A 19,656-nucleotide genomic window follows, 5' to 3' on the forward strand; every position below is an offset into this window, starting at 1 on the left:
GAGTCAGACCCCCTCGTGAAGTTGCTAATTTTGTCAGACAATTGAATCTAGTATTAATAGATAGTCTTATTTGTACTAGGGGACGAGTGTCCCAAGTAGAGGAAACTAATCAGTTAGTTCTCTTGCCAGCCAAAGGGCATTTAGTCAGGATTTATTTAAGTTATTTACACCGTTTGCACTTGCATTGTGGGGTGAATACACTAACGGGTATCTTTCGACAGAAATGCTGGGTGGCGGGTCTACGTTCCATTGCGAAGCGAACCGTGCGACAATGTCCAGAATGTTTGAGAGCCTTCCAGCCTCTGTTGAGACAGCCACCACCGTCCCGTCTACCGAAGGAGAGGACCACTCTCACAAAACCCTTTACAGTAGTCGGAGTGGACCACACAGCGGCCATACAGACTGAAACGCGGCCGGGCTACATACTGATCGTGACATGTATGGCTAGCAGGGCCGTGTACCTCGATTTCTGCTCCTCCCTGGAAGCGGAAGAATTCGTATTAGCCCTAAGACGGTTTAGCGCCACCCACGGTGCCCCGCAGTTCATCACGTCTGATAACCACCAGACTTTCAAAACTGCCAGCCACCTCCTTCAGGGACTCTACGGAGAAGATGAAGTCCAGCAGTTCTTGAGGAAAACGGGCATAAAGTGGCAATTTCAGACGCCCTGTGCACCTTGGAAAGGTGGGTTCTTTGAGCGTCTGATAGGGGTAACGAAACGGACCCTCCAGATAGCTCTCGGAAAGAAGTACCTACCGGACGTCCACGTACTAACCCTTGTGAAAGAAGCAGAAGCAGTGGTGAATAATCGGCCGCTTATGTACAGCGGCGACAAGTGCGAGGATGAAGTCCTCACCCCCTCCTATTTGCTGAGAGGACACCCAGTCCACCTCATGGCACCGATCTTGCCGGACGACCACCTCAACGCGACCTTCACCTCCCGGAGGCTACGTGATCGCTACCTAAAACTGACAGACTCTTTGAAAGCCTTCCGAGAGAGGTGGAGAAGGGAATATTTGAGTGCCTTGAGAGCCCGGCACGACTGTCGGTCTGGGGAACCCTCCAAGCTGCACCCTGGAGACGTTGTGCTGGTAAAACAAGAAAATAAAAAAGAGCTACGTGGCCTCTTGGACGTGTTGTGGAGACGTATCCTGACGACGACGGAGTCGTGCGTTCGGCCAAAGTGTTGTTCGAGGGTGTCGAGTCACTGCGAGCTGTCAGCCACCTGGTTCCCCTGGAAATTGCCCCCTCTGAGGATGATAGTGAAGAAGACGACGATGGAGAAGAGGGCGCGTACAGTTCGACAGCAGGAATGCCAGGGATTGTTGAGACTTCTGGGGACAACCAGGAAATGGCTCCGGCTATGACAACTCAACAACCAGCCACAGGAACCTTCAACAGCGACGATAAAGGTGAGAACGATGCGGTTAGTGAGAGAAGTGAAAGTGAAACAGAATCGAAGCAGACGGACGCACAAGGACGTTCTGCACGCCCATTGAGAAGGGCTGCCGCGAAGCAGCGAGAACTGATGGACCCTCTGCTAAGAAGTGACGATATATAAGGCGTAGCTGCAAACAGTGAGTGAAAAAGGGAGTGTCCTATCTGGTAGGTAGGGAGGGTGGAGTGAAGAGATTGTAGGTGTGCATGGATCCACAGAAGTTGGAAGTGCGTCGGGTGTGGGGAACGGGGACGGGATGGTCTCTCGTACTTACAGACCGAGCGTTGTACAGAACCAGGCCCCTCCCTCTTGTTCTCCCTAAAGTAATAGCCTATATGTGGCAGTGCGAGAAGAGTGATTCGATTAATGTGATTAAAGGCAGATTGCCTTATGATCGAATTGTTTTATGTATTACGTATGAATACATTTCTATTGCTATTTTCATGTACAAATGCAAGACAAGATAATTTGTCTTAGGCCCATTGCCTAATTGCCTTTCCATTTGAATTGTTGTATGTATTATGAATACATTTCTATTGCTATTCTCATGTACAAATACACAAAATTATGATTTGTCTTAGGCCCATTGCCTAATTGCCTTTCCATTTGAATCGTTGTATGTATTATGAATACATTTCTATTGCTATTCTTATGTGCAAATGCACAAAATTATGATTTGTCATAGGCCCATTGCCTAATTGCCTTTCCATTTGGACTGTTGTATGTATCCTCTGTCGAGGTACATTTTGTTTTATTATTTCTGTGTACACATGTAAGAGCTAATTGCCCCGGGGTAACATTGCTGTATGCTGTACATTGTGTATGCTCTGTTAGAGTCGTTGTGGAGCGCTACGCAGCGAGCCTAACAGAGTCTTGGTGTAGTTATTCCCCCCCCCCCCCCGAGTCCAGTCTTGCCTAATTGACCGACGTATCACCGCCCCTTTATTTCGGGTGTGGTGGATGTCAGGAATTTCGAACTGATCATTCGAAAGTCCCGCCATTTAACTCCACAAACGTTACGTTAAATTGAGGGAAGGCTGGAAGAACTCGCGGGCGTTGAGACGAATGACTATGGTCTAATACGAGATGGTATTAGGGCCTAAAGATTAACCACCTGGTAAGGAAGGAGCGGATGTTAAAGAAATTGAGTATTTGTAATTTATGATTCACGAATGAAATGTCATTTTACTGTACCACAATGAAAATATCCTATGTATATGTTTAGAGTCAAGGACTCCCTAAGCTGGTGGATTACGGCAAATTATGGCCTTCAGCCGAATCATTAAACCCCCATTTGTATTTAAAGTAAAACTTTAACAGTTTCTTAGTCTTGTGGCAAATAAAGAAGCTTAAACAACCCCTTATAAATGAATAAGGTAAGAATTCCTTCCCCTTTGCCAAGGACCCATTAGTCAGCGCGGGAAATCAGAGTTTTCGTCGGAGCTACGGAGCTCAGATCGTTCTCTTTTGCCTAATATCCCCAGTCCAAGTAAGTGGTCTCAAATTGTTATGTCTCTACTCCTTTTATAACTAGGTCGGTTTCCCTATAGTTTTTGCAGTGTTATGTGAGACTTGTATCTTTGTATATTTAGCTGATCCTTGTGATTTGGGATCAGTGTTATTCATTAAATTACGTTAGAAAGCCTTGGTATGTGGACTACCAAGGCATATTGCTGAAATTGTGTGCATTTTTTCTTATTTTGAGTTCGATGTGGACTTAGTGTTTTTGCAAGCACGTGAGATTATTTCAAGTCAGATATTTCATTTAGTATGCTGTGTAAATGTTTTGTTATGTTATTCCCTTTTTAAATAACTATTTTTTCAATAAAATTGTTAAAGTGTAGCTGTATTTTGTTGATTCCTGGAGGGTTTTGGGAGTCTTACCTCTTCAAGAGCTTGCTATCCGCCCTTAACATCTGGCTTAGAACTTAATATATATTTGTCGAAATGAAATTCACGACACTGCCTTAGATCCCTTGTACAGATCAATCCTGAATTTATACACTAAAGGCCCAAGTAGATTGTAGGTTGGCTAGGGCACCAGTCACCCGTTGGGATACTATCGCTAGAGAGTTATGGGGTGCTTTGACTGGCCAGACAATACTTTACATTTTCTTCTCTGTCCTCATGCACCTGACAACACCGAAATTACTAAATAATTCTTCTTCACCCAAGGGGTTACTGCGCTATTATTGTTCAGTGGCCACTTTCCTCTTGGTAAGGGTAGAAGAGACTCTAGCTATGGTGAGCAGCTCTCCTAGGAGTAGGCCGCTCCATACTCAAACCATTTTTCTCTAGTCATGAGTAGCGCCTTATCCTCTGTACTATGGTCTTCCACTGTCTTGGGTTAGAGTTCTCTTGCTTGAGGGTACACTTGGGGACACTATTCTATCTTATTTCTATTCCTCTTGTTATGTTAAAGTTTTTATAGCTTATATAGGAGTTATTTATTTATGTGTTGTTACTGTTCTCAAAATATTTTATTTTTCCTTGTTTCCCTTCCCCACTAGGCTATTTTCCCTGTTGGAGCCACTTGGCTTATAGCATCCTGCTTTACCAACTAGGGGTGTAGCTTAGCAAATAATAATAATAATAACTCCCCAGAAAAGAGAAAGATCCTGATCACACCAACATTCTGAGCATGGTAATGCAACAACAACAACATATTATTATTATTATTATTATTATTATTATTATTATTATCATCTAAGATAAGACCTTATTTGGCAAAGTAGGATGCTATAAGCCCAAAAGGCTCCAACAGGAAAATAAGGGAATAAATAAGCTATATGAGAAATAGTGAACAATTGAAATAATATATCTTAAGAACAGTGACATCATCAAACAGACCTTTCATATATAAATTATAATAAAAAGAATGTATGGATGTGACATTGGCCATTAAATTGTCCTATATATGGGGCCACGTTCTGATAAGGGTATCGGTCCGCTGTTAAATGTGTACAAAGTACAATATACGCGTTTTGTTTCTATCACATACTTGTCACTGAACATGAAAGCAAATTCACACTTTTTCATCATTCATAATTACATTCAATGTACAGTAGGCTAATAACAATAAATAATAAGGCTGCAAATAACAACTGCATTGTATACAACCTCATTAAGTAAGTGTTAAAACACAGCACACCTGCATATATGTTTAAATAAAATCACCAACAGTAGCTACTATTGATAATTAAAAAGATGTTTGTATGTAATGCAAAGCTGGGATGTTATACTTTCAGGTCACGTGAAGATGACAGATATATTGTTGCCTGTGTACGATAAATAACGAAAATATTTCCTACTTTCGGTACTGAATAATGATTGCTTGTACGTCATGGGATCAAATCTAACAAACTTTATTCAGTAAAGATTACGATGATTTAATCCTCGAAAAGTGTTTGAATAACGAAGAGCTCAAAATATATAAAAGACAAACAAAATAAGCGAGGAAGTCACTGTCAAACTCATAAGCAAGTGGAGTGGAATATATACTACTACACTACACGGCAGCTGATAAGTAGTCGACTGACTGACTGGGCCGCTGCAGTTAGCGTATAGGTCTTCGTTTGCCACCGCTTATGGGTTTGCCTTAGAAATTATCCAAATTATTCCCGTCGGTAACAATTTTTTGCCGAACATAGACCCTTAAATCGAACATAAGTGAAGTTATCAACGTAGTTAATGTGAATAACTTAACACCCTTGTTTCATACAGCAGAGAACGTCATTGTTTATACGTAGGAAAAAAATTGTAAACATGGCTGCTCTACGTGAGAGAGCAGCCGTTTACAATTTCCTGTTAACGATAATACTTGTGTGTACGTTGATTGGCCTTGTAAACACTACTGAAAGATATGGAAGTCCTAGTAGATATATCAGTGTTGCTCGGAAGAAGAGATCAGAGCCAATTGTAATTTCAACACCTGCCTCAGATGGTGTTGTCAAGGGCCAAAGTAGTGCCAGTTCAGTGCCGACAAATAATAATGCTGCTGGTGTACCCCCACTGTTGCGACCCAAACGGGACACAACAGGATCACATGACGATGGGAAAAAGGATAGAGTACCAGATATCGTTAAGGTGAGGGTTAATTTGTATTGTATTACAGGGTGTGATTTCGAACAGAAAATATATGTTTTCCTTGAGAAAATAACACGATTTAACCGAATTTGACCTTCATTTCAACCGCAAATAAACAGATCAACCAATTCGACTAACTTAAAGTTGCCGAACTGGTTACTGTTATTACGGATTAAATGAATGTGGAAACCGGTAAAATCACGTTATTTTCTACAGGAAAACATAAATATGGGTAAATTTGTATTGTATTACAAGGTGTGATTTCGAACAGAAAATATATGTTTTCCTAGAGAAAATAACGCGATTATATTGCCCTGTAATACACTACAATGAAACCAAATAACCATCATTAAATTTAATCAATGTTGTCATATATGTTGTGTTAAAATATTTAAATATAAGCACTGGTTCAAATTCGGTGTCACTCCACTCACGTATGTACTGCGAACGATATTAGCAACGTTACCAACGATACACAGCGTTACCGACGTTACGGTGATACACAGCATTACCAACGTTGTGGTGGCATTACTAACGTTAGCAATGATACGGTAATATTAACGTGTATTTTCAAGAATTTCTCCATATTCCCTTTACACAATATATATATAAAAGTACAAAAAGGGCACAGAACCTATCAAACCCACCTAACCTAACCTAGGGGTTCCCTGGTCACAAACCCATTATAATGACCTTTATATCACTTCACTCACGTTACGGTAACGTTAGTACTGTTACGATAACATTATATATAACGGTTCTTGTTTCGCCATTAGCTCACTTCGCTTGCATGAAAATAAAACATCAAGCTCGTATGTACTGGCAAGCGATAATGTTGAGCTGCGCACGCTAACATTACCAACGTTAAATATAATGGTGCTTGTTCCTCACTTACGATCACAGGAAAATAAAACATCACCCTCGTATGCATTGGCAATTGGTAATGATGAGCTTTGCACTCTTAACAAAATATGATAAAACTTAACACATTAAAGTTAAAGAAATTAATGATTTCCTTTTATGACCGTGACGTCTTAACTTAGGGGTCACGGGGATGTTGTGACTGAGTCTGTGGTGTCTTAAGTGTTTTGCCTTAGATTAGCACTGCACTTGGAACACTGTAAAAGTTTGTATGGAGCCTTTGTAGATCAGCGGCCAGGTCCTCCCGCGGACATAGAAAACGGGAATTTCTCTAACCCTTCGTAAGACGTGGCCGTTGTTCTACAACAGAATGTTCTGCCAAAACTCTAGAATAGAACACTGCCTAACTTGAATGGGCCCACCTAACCTTACCTACAACACGTGTCTCTCCTTAACGGGGGGGCTAACGCCCCCCTGCGACCCCCCGTACATAGCCGTATAATTATTCTTAAACACCTAAAAGGGGGGGCTACCGCCCCCCTGCGACCCCCCTTACACTTGCCTATTCTTAATCGGCCGACGTCATGCATACATGTGGCCGCGATCACACAAACCAGAAACGGAGAGGGTTGTACTTACATTATTTCCTGTTCAGCTTGCGGGTTTATTCGTAACCTCTACAACGGCCCCCTACTTATTCCGAATTTACTCTCGTCTATCTCGACGATATGTCCTGGTCCGCCAATTTTTTTACTGTCCATCACTAAGATGTCCGCACACACGTCGCGACAGAAGTTGTACCAATCAACTAGTGTGTGAGAGGCAAACTTTTTGTACATAGGGAGAATCTGGTTCTGAGAAAAACCATAAATAAAACTTGCTAATATAACAAACACATCTTCGTACGGTACCTTGATCGTGAAAAAAAGCTACCGTGGTTAGGGGCGATCTTCTTTCGGCAATAACTATATGAACAACGCCAAAAAAACTTAGCTTTTCCACTATTCGCCGATTTTCCATCATACTTGTAGCGCATTTCACCTATATGACATTTTGCACAAATGCCGGAAAAGTCGCCTAAAAGTCCCATTTTATATAAATATTTTGTAAACTCAGCACTTGTTGTAAAGTTCATAATCCTCAACATACTAGGATTGACTGAATTGAAAAAAGATTCACAAGTATCTACACACTGGTTAGTTGCCATCGCGCCGCGTTGGTAAAGAATGAGCATTTCCGACCCTCGATGGGTGCTCCCGTTTCCGTATTTGAATTTTTAGAAAAAATGAGTTATGATTGGGTGAAAAAGTTAATCCTAGTTAATCCCCAGGTCAAGTGGGGTCCCATTGGGTCGTTTCAAATTGCCGCGGCCGATTAATAATTCAGAATTCCGCCGCTATGGCGCTGTTGATTCGATCAGAACGTCATCTATAGGGAATTCTAGGAACTATGGGAGCGAGAAACTGCGTGGCAAGGTACAGAGCTCGTTCGACTTATAAATTTCACGTCGAATTAGATGGTTTTCAAAATCTTTGTATATCGGTATAGTAAGTACTTACCCTGGATATTTATAACATTCTGAACAGTTAATATTCTATACAAGTTTCCGATAAAGTTGAAAATAAGGCGGCCGCTATCATACATGCAGGTGGCCGCCATCCTACACACATCCCGTTTGTATATTACATTACGTGATTTAAGAAAATTATCAACATTGGAATACACCAGAATAGTTTCAAGTATGTATTACTGAAGACGTTACAATTTTCTAATACTTAGATCGTAAAATACGCAAAAGACGTCACTTGAACTAACAAAGACCTGACTTGGGCAAAGGTTTCCACGGAAAAGGGCTTGTTGAAAGGGGGGGGGTAGGGAAATATTAACCCCCCTGTGCAAACTTTACTTACATATGGGTTCGTGATTGGTTAACAGAAAAGCAACGGAGTCTAGAGAGTAAACATGAATGAACACAATGGGAAACTTATCCAGAGCAAGTAGGCTATTTATGTGAAATCTGGGAGTGACAAGGTAATAACAAAATGTATAAAAGTAATATACTGTATGAAGATAAAATGGAATGTATGATAAATAATATTTGATGGGTATATAAAATGAGGTGATTTTATAAGGTATCGGATAATAAAACTAGTAATACTGGGGTCAAACGTAATATGTATATGAGGGTATTACATAACTAATCAAGTAATAGACTTGAACAGAGCTGGTAGAGAGACGCATACTTACATTTCATGATTAGAGAAGAAGAAATCCTATTGGTGGAGGAAAAGTCTCTGCGCAGGGAGGCGGGGTTTTAGCGCAGAAAGTTGAAACCTGCCATGTACAAACGTACGTACAAGAGCGTCTACAAGGGGCAAGTAGAATGAGAAATTAAATGAAAAACACTGCTAATGTTAGCATGACACGTTAACATTTGATCTACATTACACGTTGGCAGCACTGGTTACTGTATTTTTTCATGAGACATAGTCTTTGCAACGGCGCCTCCAAAGTTTTTACAGCTAGCCTATACTGTTTTGTATTTTCCTCTGTTTATTATAAATTCAAGAAGGTAATGTATAGAGAAGAAAAGGCTTGTTTTACGATTATATATCGTTTCCCCAGTATGTTTTCCCCACCCAAAACCCCGAGTTCCCACTGGGGGTCCCCCATTATCGTAGGATATAGATGTATAAATATTTCTGAAACTATTCATTTGCGACGGAAACGAGTGTCATTTTCGGAGAGAGCGTAATTTTTTCTATCAGAACAAGTAGTTTTTTCCTAGGTTACATTGCCCTGTAATACACCACAATAATACCGTTGTGGGGTATTACAAGGTGTGATTTCGAACTGAAAATGTTAAATTTGTATTGTATTACAGGGTGTGATTTCGAACAGAAAATATGTTTTCCTATAGTAAATAACGTGATTTAACCGAATTGGACGTTCATTTCAACCTCAAACAAACAGATCAACCAGTTCGGTTAACTTTAAGTTGCCGAATTGGTTGCTGATATTACGGATGAAATGAAAGTGAAAACTGGTTAAATCACATTATTTTCTACAGGAAAACATATATTTTCTGTTAAAATGGTTCAATATAATCACTGTTGTCATATATGTTGTGTTAAAATATTTAAATATAAGCACTTGTTCAACGGTGTCACTTCCCTTACGGATGTACTGCGAACGATAACATTAGCAACGTTACCAATGATACACAGTGTTACCAACGTTGACGTATGGTACACAGAGTTACCAATGGTACGGTGACACTACTAACGATAGCAATGCTAGATATTTCCATACGTATTTTAAATAATTTTTCCATATAAGTTTTACACAATATATAAAAAGTACAAAAAGGGTGCAGAACCCAACAAACCCACCTAACCTAACCTAGTAGTATGACAGGTCACAAACCTCAGGTATTTACTGAGAACGGTAAAATTCTCCATGTTATGAATGATACACAGAGTTAACAACAGTACGGTGACATTACTAGCGATAGTAATGCTGAATATATCCATAGGTATTTCAAATAATTTTTCCATATAAGCTTTACACTCTATAAAAAGTACAAAAAGGGTACAGAACCTAACAAACCCACCTAACCTAACCTAGGAGTTCCCCAGTCACAAAACACATATAATGACTATTGAGGAATGACTTACCTTTATGAAGAAGACGTCGAAACTTGCGGGTCACGGGAGGGTGAGACTGACGGCTTAACTCCTATGACTGGGATGTGGATATGTTGAGGGGCATCGGGGTCTAGGGGGTCCTTTAGCTGTTGTTGTATCGGAGGGTAGAGGCGACTGGCAGTAATGAAGAAGTGGTGCAGTAACATATGTTCTGGGTAGTACATACATATACCAAAGGCACTTCCCCCAATTTTGGGGGGTAGCCGACATCAACAAGAAACAAAACAAAAAAGGGGACCTCTACTCTCTACGTTCCTCCAGCCTAACCAGGGACTCAGCCGAGTTCAGCTGGTACTGCTAGGGTGCCACAGCCCAACCTCCCACATTTCCATCACAGATGAAGCTTCATACTGCTGAGTCCCCTACTGCTGCTACCTCCGCGGTCATCTAAGGCACCGGAGGAAGCAGCAGGGCCTACCGGAACTGCGTCACAATCGCTCGCCATTCATTCCTATTTCTAGCACGCTCTCTTGCCTCTCTCACATCTATCCTCCTATCACCCAGAGCTTTCTTCACACCATCCATCCACCCAAACCTTGGCCTTCCTCTTGTACTTCTCCCATCAACTCTTGCATTCATCACCTTCTTTAGCAGACAGCCATTTTCCATTCTCTCAACATGGCCAAACCACCTCAACACATTCATATCCACTCTAGCCGCTAACTCATTTCTTACACCCGTTCTCACCCTCACCACTTCGTTCCTAACCCTATCTACTCGAGATACACCAGCCATACTCCTCAGACACTTCATCTCAAACACATTCAATTTCTGTCTCTCCATCACTTTCATTCCCCACAACTCCGATCCATACATCACAGTTGGTACAATCACTTTCTCATATAGAACTCTCTTTACATTCATGCCCAACCCTCTATTTTTTACTACTCCCTTAACTGCCCCCAACACTTTGCAACCTTCATTGACTCTGACGTACATCTGCTTCCACTCCACCATTTGCTGCAACAACAGACCCCAAGTACTTAAACTGATCCACCTCCTCAAGTAACTCTCCATTCAACATGACATTCAACCTTGCACCACCTTCCCTTCTCGTACATCTCATAACCTTACTCTTACCCACATTAACTCTCAACTTCCTTCTCTCACACACCCTTCCAAATTCTGTCACTAGTCGGTCAAGCTTCTCTTCTGTGTCTGCTACCAGTACAGTATCATCCGCAAACAACAACTGATTTACCTCCCATTCATGATCATTCTCGCCTACCAGTTTTAATCCTCGTCCAAGCACTCGAGCATTCACCTCTCTCACCACTCCATCAACATACAAGTTAAACAACCATGGCGACATCACACATCCCTGTCTCAGCCCCACTCTCACCGGAAACCAATCGCTCACTTCATTTCCTATTCTAACACATGCTTTACTACCTTTGTAGAAACTTTTCACTGCTTGCAACAACCTTCCACCAACTCCATATAACCTCATCACATTCCACATTGCTTCCCTATCAACTCTATCATATGCTTTCTCCAGATCCATAAACGCAACATACACCTCCTTACCTTTTGCTAAATATTTCTCGCATATCTGCCTAACTGTAAAAATCTGATTCATACAACCCCTACCTTTTCTAAAACCACCCTGTACTTCCAAGATTGCATTCTCTGTTTTATCCTTAATCCTATTAATCAGTACTCTACCATACACTTTTCCAACTACACTCAACAAACTAATACCTCTTGAATTACAACACTCATGCACATCTCCCTTACCCTTATATAGTGGTACAATACATGCACAGACCCAATCTACTGGTACCATTGACAACACAAAACACACATTAAACAATCTCACCAACCATTCAAGTACAGTCCCACCCTTTCTTTCAACATCTCAGCTTTCACACCATCCATACCAGATGCTTTTCCTACTCTCGTTTCATCTAGTGCTCTCCTCACTTCCTCTATTGTAATCTCTCTCTCATTCTCATCTCCCATCACTGGCACCTCAACACCTGGAACAGCAATTATATCTGCCTCCCTATCATCCTCAACATTCAGCAAACTTTCAAAATATTCCGCCCACCTTTTCCTTGCCTCCTCTCCTTTTAACAACCTTCCATTTCCATCTTTCACTGTCTCTTCAATTCTTGCGCCAGCCTTCCTTACTCTCTTCACTTCTTTCCAAAACTTCTTCTTATTCTCTTCATATGACTGACCCAGTCCCTGACCCCACCTCAGGTCAGCTCCCCTCTTTGCCTCACGTACCTTGCGCTTTACTTCCACCTTTTTCTCTCTATATTTTTCATACTTCTCTATACTATTACTCTGCAGCCATTCTTCAAAAGCCCTCTTTTTCTCTTCCACTTTTACCTTCACTCCTTCATTCTGGGTAGTAGTGGGTAAAAAAGAACCTGGAAAAATATTGCTTGAAATGTTCAGTCTTCATTCCAGGTCTCTGTACCCACTCCTTCACTTCTCTCCAGAGACGTTCTATATTTTGTGTATGGATGGTTGGGTCTTGGGGGGGGTCAACGAAATGATCAGAATGATTAATAGTTTAATGTTCGTAACCAATTTCTGAAAGAGAGTTGTAGGCAGACCACTTATCACTAATAATAACACTACCAGGTTTGATATATTTCTGAATGAGGGGAATTAGAGTAGCAGCATCACGTTTAGTAGAAAGGGGGGGAACTAAAGGGATAATGAAAAATTTATTTGATTCACGTTCAATACCCTCAAAGACCCATAAGGCACTAAATGGTCTACCACGGTTGTATTTAGCTTTGCAAAAATGTGATTAGTCTATTTCAACTATTACTCCATCACCACCAATCGCCTCTTGATTATCGAAGAAGTATTCGGTAACCTCGGAACAGAAACTTCTCCAATCGACACTAGTTTTGGAGGGTATGTCGATACCCTCCATGAGGGTTTCATGGTCCCAATGTTTATGTAAAAACTGGTTTGCAAATAATATTATCTTCCATGAGGGTAGACGACTTTTTCCCAAAAATGTACCTTTATAAGAAGTAACGGTATAACCACAACGATGTTTCTTTTTGGTTTTAGGTATGATGGTTTCGGTATTACAATAAAACACGTGAATGTCTTTCCTGTAAGATAGCAGGGAATGGCACTTGGGGCACTGTAAGCGTTGAGGAATTACATTGTGTGCTTTCAGGAAATTATCAACATTGGATGAAGAATCATAAAAATCACCATGGAATTTAGCAAATGCTTTTAGGTACGGAATACTGCAGCCGTTACAAGTATCTATAACTTCCTCCAGCGCAAAATACGAAAAAATAAATCTCCCTTGAAATGATGGACACCTTATTAGGACAAAGGTTTCAAGGGAAAAGGATTTGGTGGGAGGGGTATGAACAGACCACTTAAAGAGATAAAGGAAGTGGGTAGGGAAATATCAGTTGACAACCCCATTGTGTAAACTTTGAATACGTATCGGATCGTGATTGGCTAACGGAAAAACAACGGAGTCTAGAGGGTAAACATGAATGAACTGGATAGGGAAACTAGTCCAGAGCAAGTATTTATGTGAAACCGTTGAGTGAAAAGGAAATAACAAAAGAAATAAACCCAATTTAGGAGGTTAAAATGGAATGTATGATGAATGATATTGGGATCGTGATTGGTTAACAGAAAAACAACGGAGTCTAGAGGGTAAACATGAATGAACTGGATAGGGAAACTAGTCCAGAGCAAGTATTTATGTGAAACCGGGCAGTGAAAAGGAAATAACAAAAGAAATAAACCCAATATAGGAAGATGAAGTGGAATGTATGATAAAGAATATTGAAGGGGAATATAAAATGAGATGATTTTTAAAAGGTATAGGATAATAGAACGAGTAATTGGAGGGGGAAAAGCTTCTGCGCAAGGGGACGGGGTTTTTGCGCAGAGGTCGAAAACTGGTATGCACGAACGTACGTACGTACGGGTGCTAATGTTAGCATGGAATGCTAACATTTGATCTACATCAGACGTTGGCAGCACTGGTTACTGTATTTTTTCATGAGAAATAATCTGCAACGACGCCTCCAAAGTTTATCTTCCGTTTATTATACATTCAAGAAGGTAATGTATAGAGAAGAAAAGGCTTCTTTTACGATTATTTATCCTTTCCCCAGTATGTTTTCCCCATCCAAAACCCCGAGTTTTAAACATTGGACTTAACCGGTGGATATATATATAGCTAACGTCTCTGACGTCTCAGCAGAAAAATTCAAAACTTGCGGGCAATCTGAGATTGGGAAGCTAGGCGTACTACTAGCTCCACCACTCGCCATGTTACTGGAACCATTCCACAAGTCCTCAGTTCTTCTCTGCCACTGTGGCGACATCATTAGGACTTTCATGCTCGCGCTTAACCTTCAAGTTTACAGCAACTTTGGTGAAGTATTTGTTTTTCTGGTTAATGGCTTTCGCTTGGTTGGATTTTCTTACGCCTTTTCTTGAAACTCTCTTTGATTTGACTATTTTTGACCCTTGCTTGTTTGATCTCTCTCTGGATATTCCAAAATGGCTGACCCTTCCCCAGTGTATAGGAAGTGTGAGAAAGGCTGTAAGACCCAACTTCCTAAGGCCTCTATCGATCCCCACTCTATTTGTAACAAATGTAGAGGTAAGATTTGTCAGTTAGGGGATCGATGTGATGAGTGTGTAATTTTATCTGGTACCGAGTGGCTTGAATTTGAGAAGTACACTCGTAAATTAGAGAGAGATAGGGTTAGAAGAAGCTCTTCTCAATCTAGAGAATTTTCCTCTCCCCATGTCCCTGAACCTATTCCTTCCCCTGTAGTGGTAGTTCATGAACCCCCTTCTAGCTTTAACGAGCCTTCACTGATGGACATGATGAAGGCTATTCATGCCCTTGGTGCCAAGGTCGAGTCGCTTGCTACGGACAGGAACCAACTCATGTCCGACGTTAAATTGTTAAAAAGTGCCAGTGTTAGTGATAAAAGTGCGAAGAATGTGTTCAGTGTTGCGGAGGGTGCGTCTATTCGTACTTGTCGTTCGCCCAGTCCTAGACCTCTTTCAAGCTCCCCAACCCCTGGGAGAAGGAATGTCAAGCGACGAAAGGGAACGATAGGTGTTAAACCACGAGCAGACGTCCCCTTACGAGTTTCGGTTGACAATGCTCGAAACAATCGTCCTTACCATGGGAGAAGTGAGGTTAAGTCCTCCTCATCCTCGGATGATATTAACGTCAGTAGAAAAGACTGGCGGCAAGTTTCCAGACCTCTCAAGAGGAAATTGATCCCATCGGATCAAAGTCAACGTCCTGGCTGGCTGCAGTCATTGGAGCAGTCCAGAATATCTGCCTTTGTCGGATGTAGGTACACCTGCCAAACCTCCCCTTTAAACGTCTGGGGTGGTTGCTCCTGAGACCCCTTTGTAGGATCACGGTTCTGTGGTTTCGAATGGATGTTCCAGACGTGACGTGAGTGTAGATGCACCCGTTGTTATCGCTGACGCTTCGGACCGGAATTTACCGAAGTCACGCTCTGACTCGCTTCATGTAACTGACCCTAATTTGAGCATGTTGCAGGACATGCAGCTAAAGCTGTCGTCTTTCATGCAGTCTTACCTCCCAGCCCATGAACGTCAGGAACCCTCGCATGCTAAGCGTCACGGTTCTAATAAGCGTGAACGTCAACACCAAACTTCCAAGCGTAAAGTTTCACGTTACGCTGACGTGACCCCTGGTAGGCAGCATGCTGTCAAACGTGACGCCGATCGTCAGGTTAGACGTGATGTTGAGCATCAGTCGATGTAGTCCCGACGTGATGTCGATCTTCCTTCTCTTCCTACTACTCATCGGCAGGTTGATGCAGGCTGTCAAACTGATCCATGCTCTTCCTGTTTCCTTGTAGATTCTCCACCTCGCAAATACGTCGAGTTTCCAGAAGAAGTTTTTTTCTGAAGAGGAAGTTGATGATCCTCTTTCCACAGCTAAACCTTTGGGTAACTTGTCAGAGGAAGAGGAACCTAGATCCACGCAACATTCGTTGGATCTTGAAAAGATTATGTTAGTTTTCAAGGAAGTTTATCTGACTCATTTTGTTCCTGTCGCACCACGCTCTCCCCCTTCAGAGTTCACCTTGGGGACTGTTACTCAAGCTCCCCTGTTTACTAAGATGGTGCTCTCTCGGTCGTCTAAGAGAGCTTTGCGATTGCTGGGAGACTGGATGCAGTCCAAAAGGAGTCTTGGCAAGTCAGCTTTTGCCTTCCCTCCAGCAAAGCTTGCTTCTCGATCGAGCGTGTGGTATGAGACAGGAGAAGTTCTCAGCTTGGGAGTACCTGCCTCTGCCCAGGGGGACTTCTCAAGCCTTGTAGACTCTCCTCGTCGTCTAGCCATAAGACGCTCGAAGATTTTATGGACAACTTCGGAACTTGACCATCTTCTCAAGGGCGTCTTCCGAGCCTTTGAAGTTTTCAACTTTCTGGATTGGTCGTTGGGAGCCTTGAGTAAGAAAGTGTCTGTTTTTAAGAATAATGAGTGTGGTTCAGATTTTGTCCTGTATGGACAAAGCCATGAGGGATGGCTCTAATGAGTTGGCTGCTCTCTTTACGGCGGGTGTTCTTAAAAAGAGAGAGACGTTGTGCTCCTTCCTGGCTACGGGAGTTACTCCTTGTCAGAAGTCGGAGCTTCTGTTTGCTCCGCTTTCTCGTTCGCTTTTTCCACAAGAGCTTGTGAAGGAAATTGCTTCATCTCTAGCCTTGAAGGACACCCATGACTTGGTATCTAAATCGGCTCGCAAAGTGCTGGCTTCGTCGTTTTCAGGCAGCAAACCGAAGGTGGAGACTCACGCATTTAGGTTCATACCTCCCTTTCGTGGTAGAACCTCCAACAGAGGCAACACTCGTTCCGATGGTAGACGAGGTAAAAGGAGGGGAGCAAGATAAAGTCATGGCAGAGTCTGACTGCCCTCAATTTCAGACAGCAGTAGGGGCCAGATTGAAGAACTTCTGGCAGGCTTGGGAGAGAAGAGGAGCAGATCAGTGGTCCGTCCTCTTGTTGAAGGAGGGGTACAAAATTCCCTTCGTAAAGAAACACCCTCTACTTCAAGAGACTATAGACCTCTCTCCCAGATACCGAGAGGACGCAACAAGACAAGCTTTGCGCCTACAAGCGTCCCTTTTGTTGGAAAAGGGGGCTGTGGAGAAGGGGAAAAACTGCCAGTCTTCAGGCTTTTACAACCGCCTCTTCCTAGTTCCGAAGAACTCAGGGGGTTGGAGACCAGTGCTAGATGTAAGCGCACTCAACGCTTTCATCCTGAAATTGAAGTTCACAATGGAGACTTCCAAATCTGTCCTGGCAGCAGTAAGGAAAGGCGACTGGATGGTCTCACTAGATCTCCAAGACGCCTACTTCCATATCCCGATTCATCCGACCTTCAAACGCTATCTAAGGTTCGTATACGGGAAGGAAGTCTTTCAATTTCGAGCTCTGTGCTTCGGTCTCAGCACCGCTCCTCTTGTTTTTACGAAGCTCATGCGGAACGTGGCGAGCTTCCTGCATTCGACAGGTATCAGAGCCTCCCTATACCTAGACGACTGGTTACTCAGGGTGTCTTCCTTCGATCGCTGTCTGAAGGATCTCAGATTGACATTGGCCCTAACGAAGGAGTTGGGTCTCCTTGTCAACACGGAGAAGTCACAACTAACCTCATCTCAAATAATTCTTTATTTGGGGATGGAGATACAGAGTCTAGTTTTTCGGGCTTTTCCATCGCCCACAAGAATAGAACAAGCTCTCCTTAAGATTCGTCTTTACCGAAGAAAGAGCAATTGTTCTGTGAGGAAGTGGATGAGTCTGCTGGGAACACTCTCTTCACTGGAGCAGTTCGTTTCCCTAGGGAGACTCAATCTTCGCCCTCTCCAATTTCACCTTAACCAATATTGGGACAAGGAGAAGGGCTTAGAAGCAGTGAGCATTCCGCTTCCAGAGACGGTCAAGAGTTGCCTGAAATGGTGGGTCGATAATCTCAGACTTCAGGAGGGCCTCTCTCTAGCACACAAGAACCCAGACCTTGTGTTGTGTTCAGACGCCTCGGACTCAGGGTGGGGAGCAACACTAGGCAAGCAAGAGTGCTCGGGCCTATGGACCAAAGACCAGGAGAGTCTTCACATCAACCAGAAGGAGCTTCTAGCAGTTCTTTTGGCCCTTCAAGGTTTCGAAAAGTTGATTCGAAACAAGGTAGTGCAAGTGAATGCAGACAACACCACAGTGTTAGCCTACATCTCCAAACAGGGCAGGACCCACTCGCAGTCCCTTTACTTCACCGCAAGGGAGCTTCTGGTTTGGGCGAAGGAGAGGAACATCACCTTACTGACAAGATTCATTCAGGGAGAAAGGAACGTGATGGCAGACTGCCTCAGCAGAAGAGACCAAGTCATTCCCACGGAATGGACTCTGCATCAAGAGGTTTGCGAGAAACTATGGCGGATTTGGGGACATCCGTCCATAGACCTATTTGCAACCTCGAGAACGAAGAGGCTTCCAACGTACTGCTCTCCAGTTCCAGATCTAGAGGCGATCCACATCGACGCGTTCTTGCTGGACTGGTCTCACCTGGAAGTGTACGCGTTTCCCCCCTTCAAAGTCCTTTACAAAGTCCTACAAAAGTTCGCCTCTCACGAAGGGACCAAGTTGACATTGGTTGCTCCCCTCTAGCCATTAAGAGAATGGTTCACCGAGGTACGTCAATGGATGGTGGACATACCAAGAAGCCTGCCAATGCGGATAGATCTGCTCCAGCAACCGCACATGAAAAGGTTCCATCAAAACCTCCACGCTCTTCGTCTAACTGCCTTCAGACTATCGAGAGACTCACTAGAGCTCGAGGCTTTTCGAAGGAGGCAGCTAGAGCGATTGCCAGAGCAAGGAGGTCCTCTACCATCAGGGTCTACCAGTCCAAATGGGAGGTTTTTCGAGATTGGTGCAAAGTCACCTCAATTTTCTCGTCTAATACCTCTATAACCCAAATCGCTGACTTCCTGCTACACCTTAGGAGTGAACGCATGTTTTCCTCCTCTACCATTAAAGGTTACAGGAGCATGCTAGCTTCGGTTTTCAGACACAGGAACCTAGACCTCTCTAACAATAAAGACCTTCAAGACCTTCTCAAGTCTTTCGAGACTTCCAAGGAGCATCAAATAGTGACACCAGCTTGGAATCTGGATGTTGTCCTGAAATTTCTTATGTCTGAGAAATTTGAACCTTTGTACTTAGCCTCTTTTAAAGATCTCACCTTAAAGATGCTTTTTCTAGTGAGTCTAGCGACTGCTAAGAGAGTTAGTGAGGTTCATGCCTTCAGTAAGAACGTCGGCTTCTGTACTGGAAAGGCAGTATGCTCCTTGCAACTTGGTTTCCTGGCCAAGAATGAGCGTCCTTCCCATCCATGGCCGAAATCTTTTGAGACTCCCAACCTTTTGGATGTGGTTGGTGACGAAATAGAGAAGGTCCTGTTTCCTGTGAGAGCACTTAAATTTTTATCTAACTAGACAGGACCAAAAATTTACGAGGCGAGTCTGAAGCCTTATGGTGTTCAGTCAAGAAGCCCTCCTTAC

The 19,656-nt window shown here is 42.8% G+C and overlaps 1 protein-coding gene across 1 annotated transcript in view; it reads left to right on the forward strand.

The window, feature by feature from the left end:
• The first annotated feature begins 4,822 nt into the window (after positions 1-4,822).
• The window catches only part of LOC137646436 (sortilin-related receptor-like), a 251,017-nt gene continuing 236,183 nt past the window's right edge, over positions 4,823-19,656 (forward strand). Inside the window, exon 1 of the mRNA XM_068379536.1 lies at positions 4,823-5,524. Within this exon, the coding sequence (XP_068235637.1) occupies positions 5,204-5,524 (321 nt within the window). The 5' untranslated portion in view covers positions 4,823-5,203. The remainder of the gene's footprint in view (positions 5,525-19,656) is intronic.

Source organism: Palaemon carinicauda, chromosome 9 (genome assembly GCF_036898095.1).
Source record: "Palaemon carinicauda isolate YSFRI2023 chromosome 9, ASM3689809v2, whole genome shotgun sequence".
NCBI classification, from domain to species: domain Eukaryota; kingdom Metazoa; phylum Arthropoda; class Malacostraca; order Decapoda; family Palaemonidae; genus Palaemon; species Palaemon carinicauda.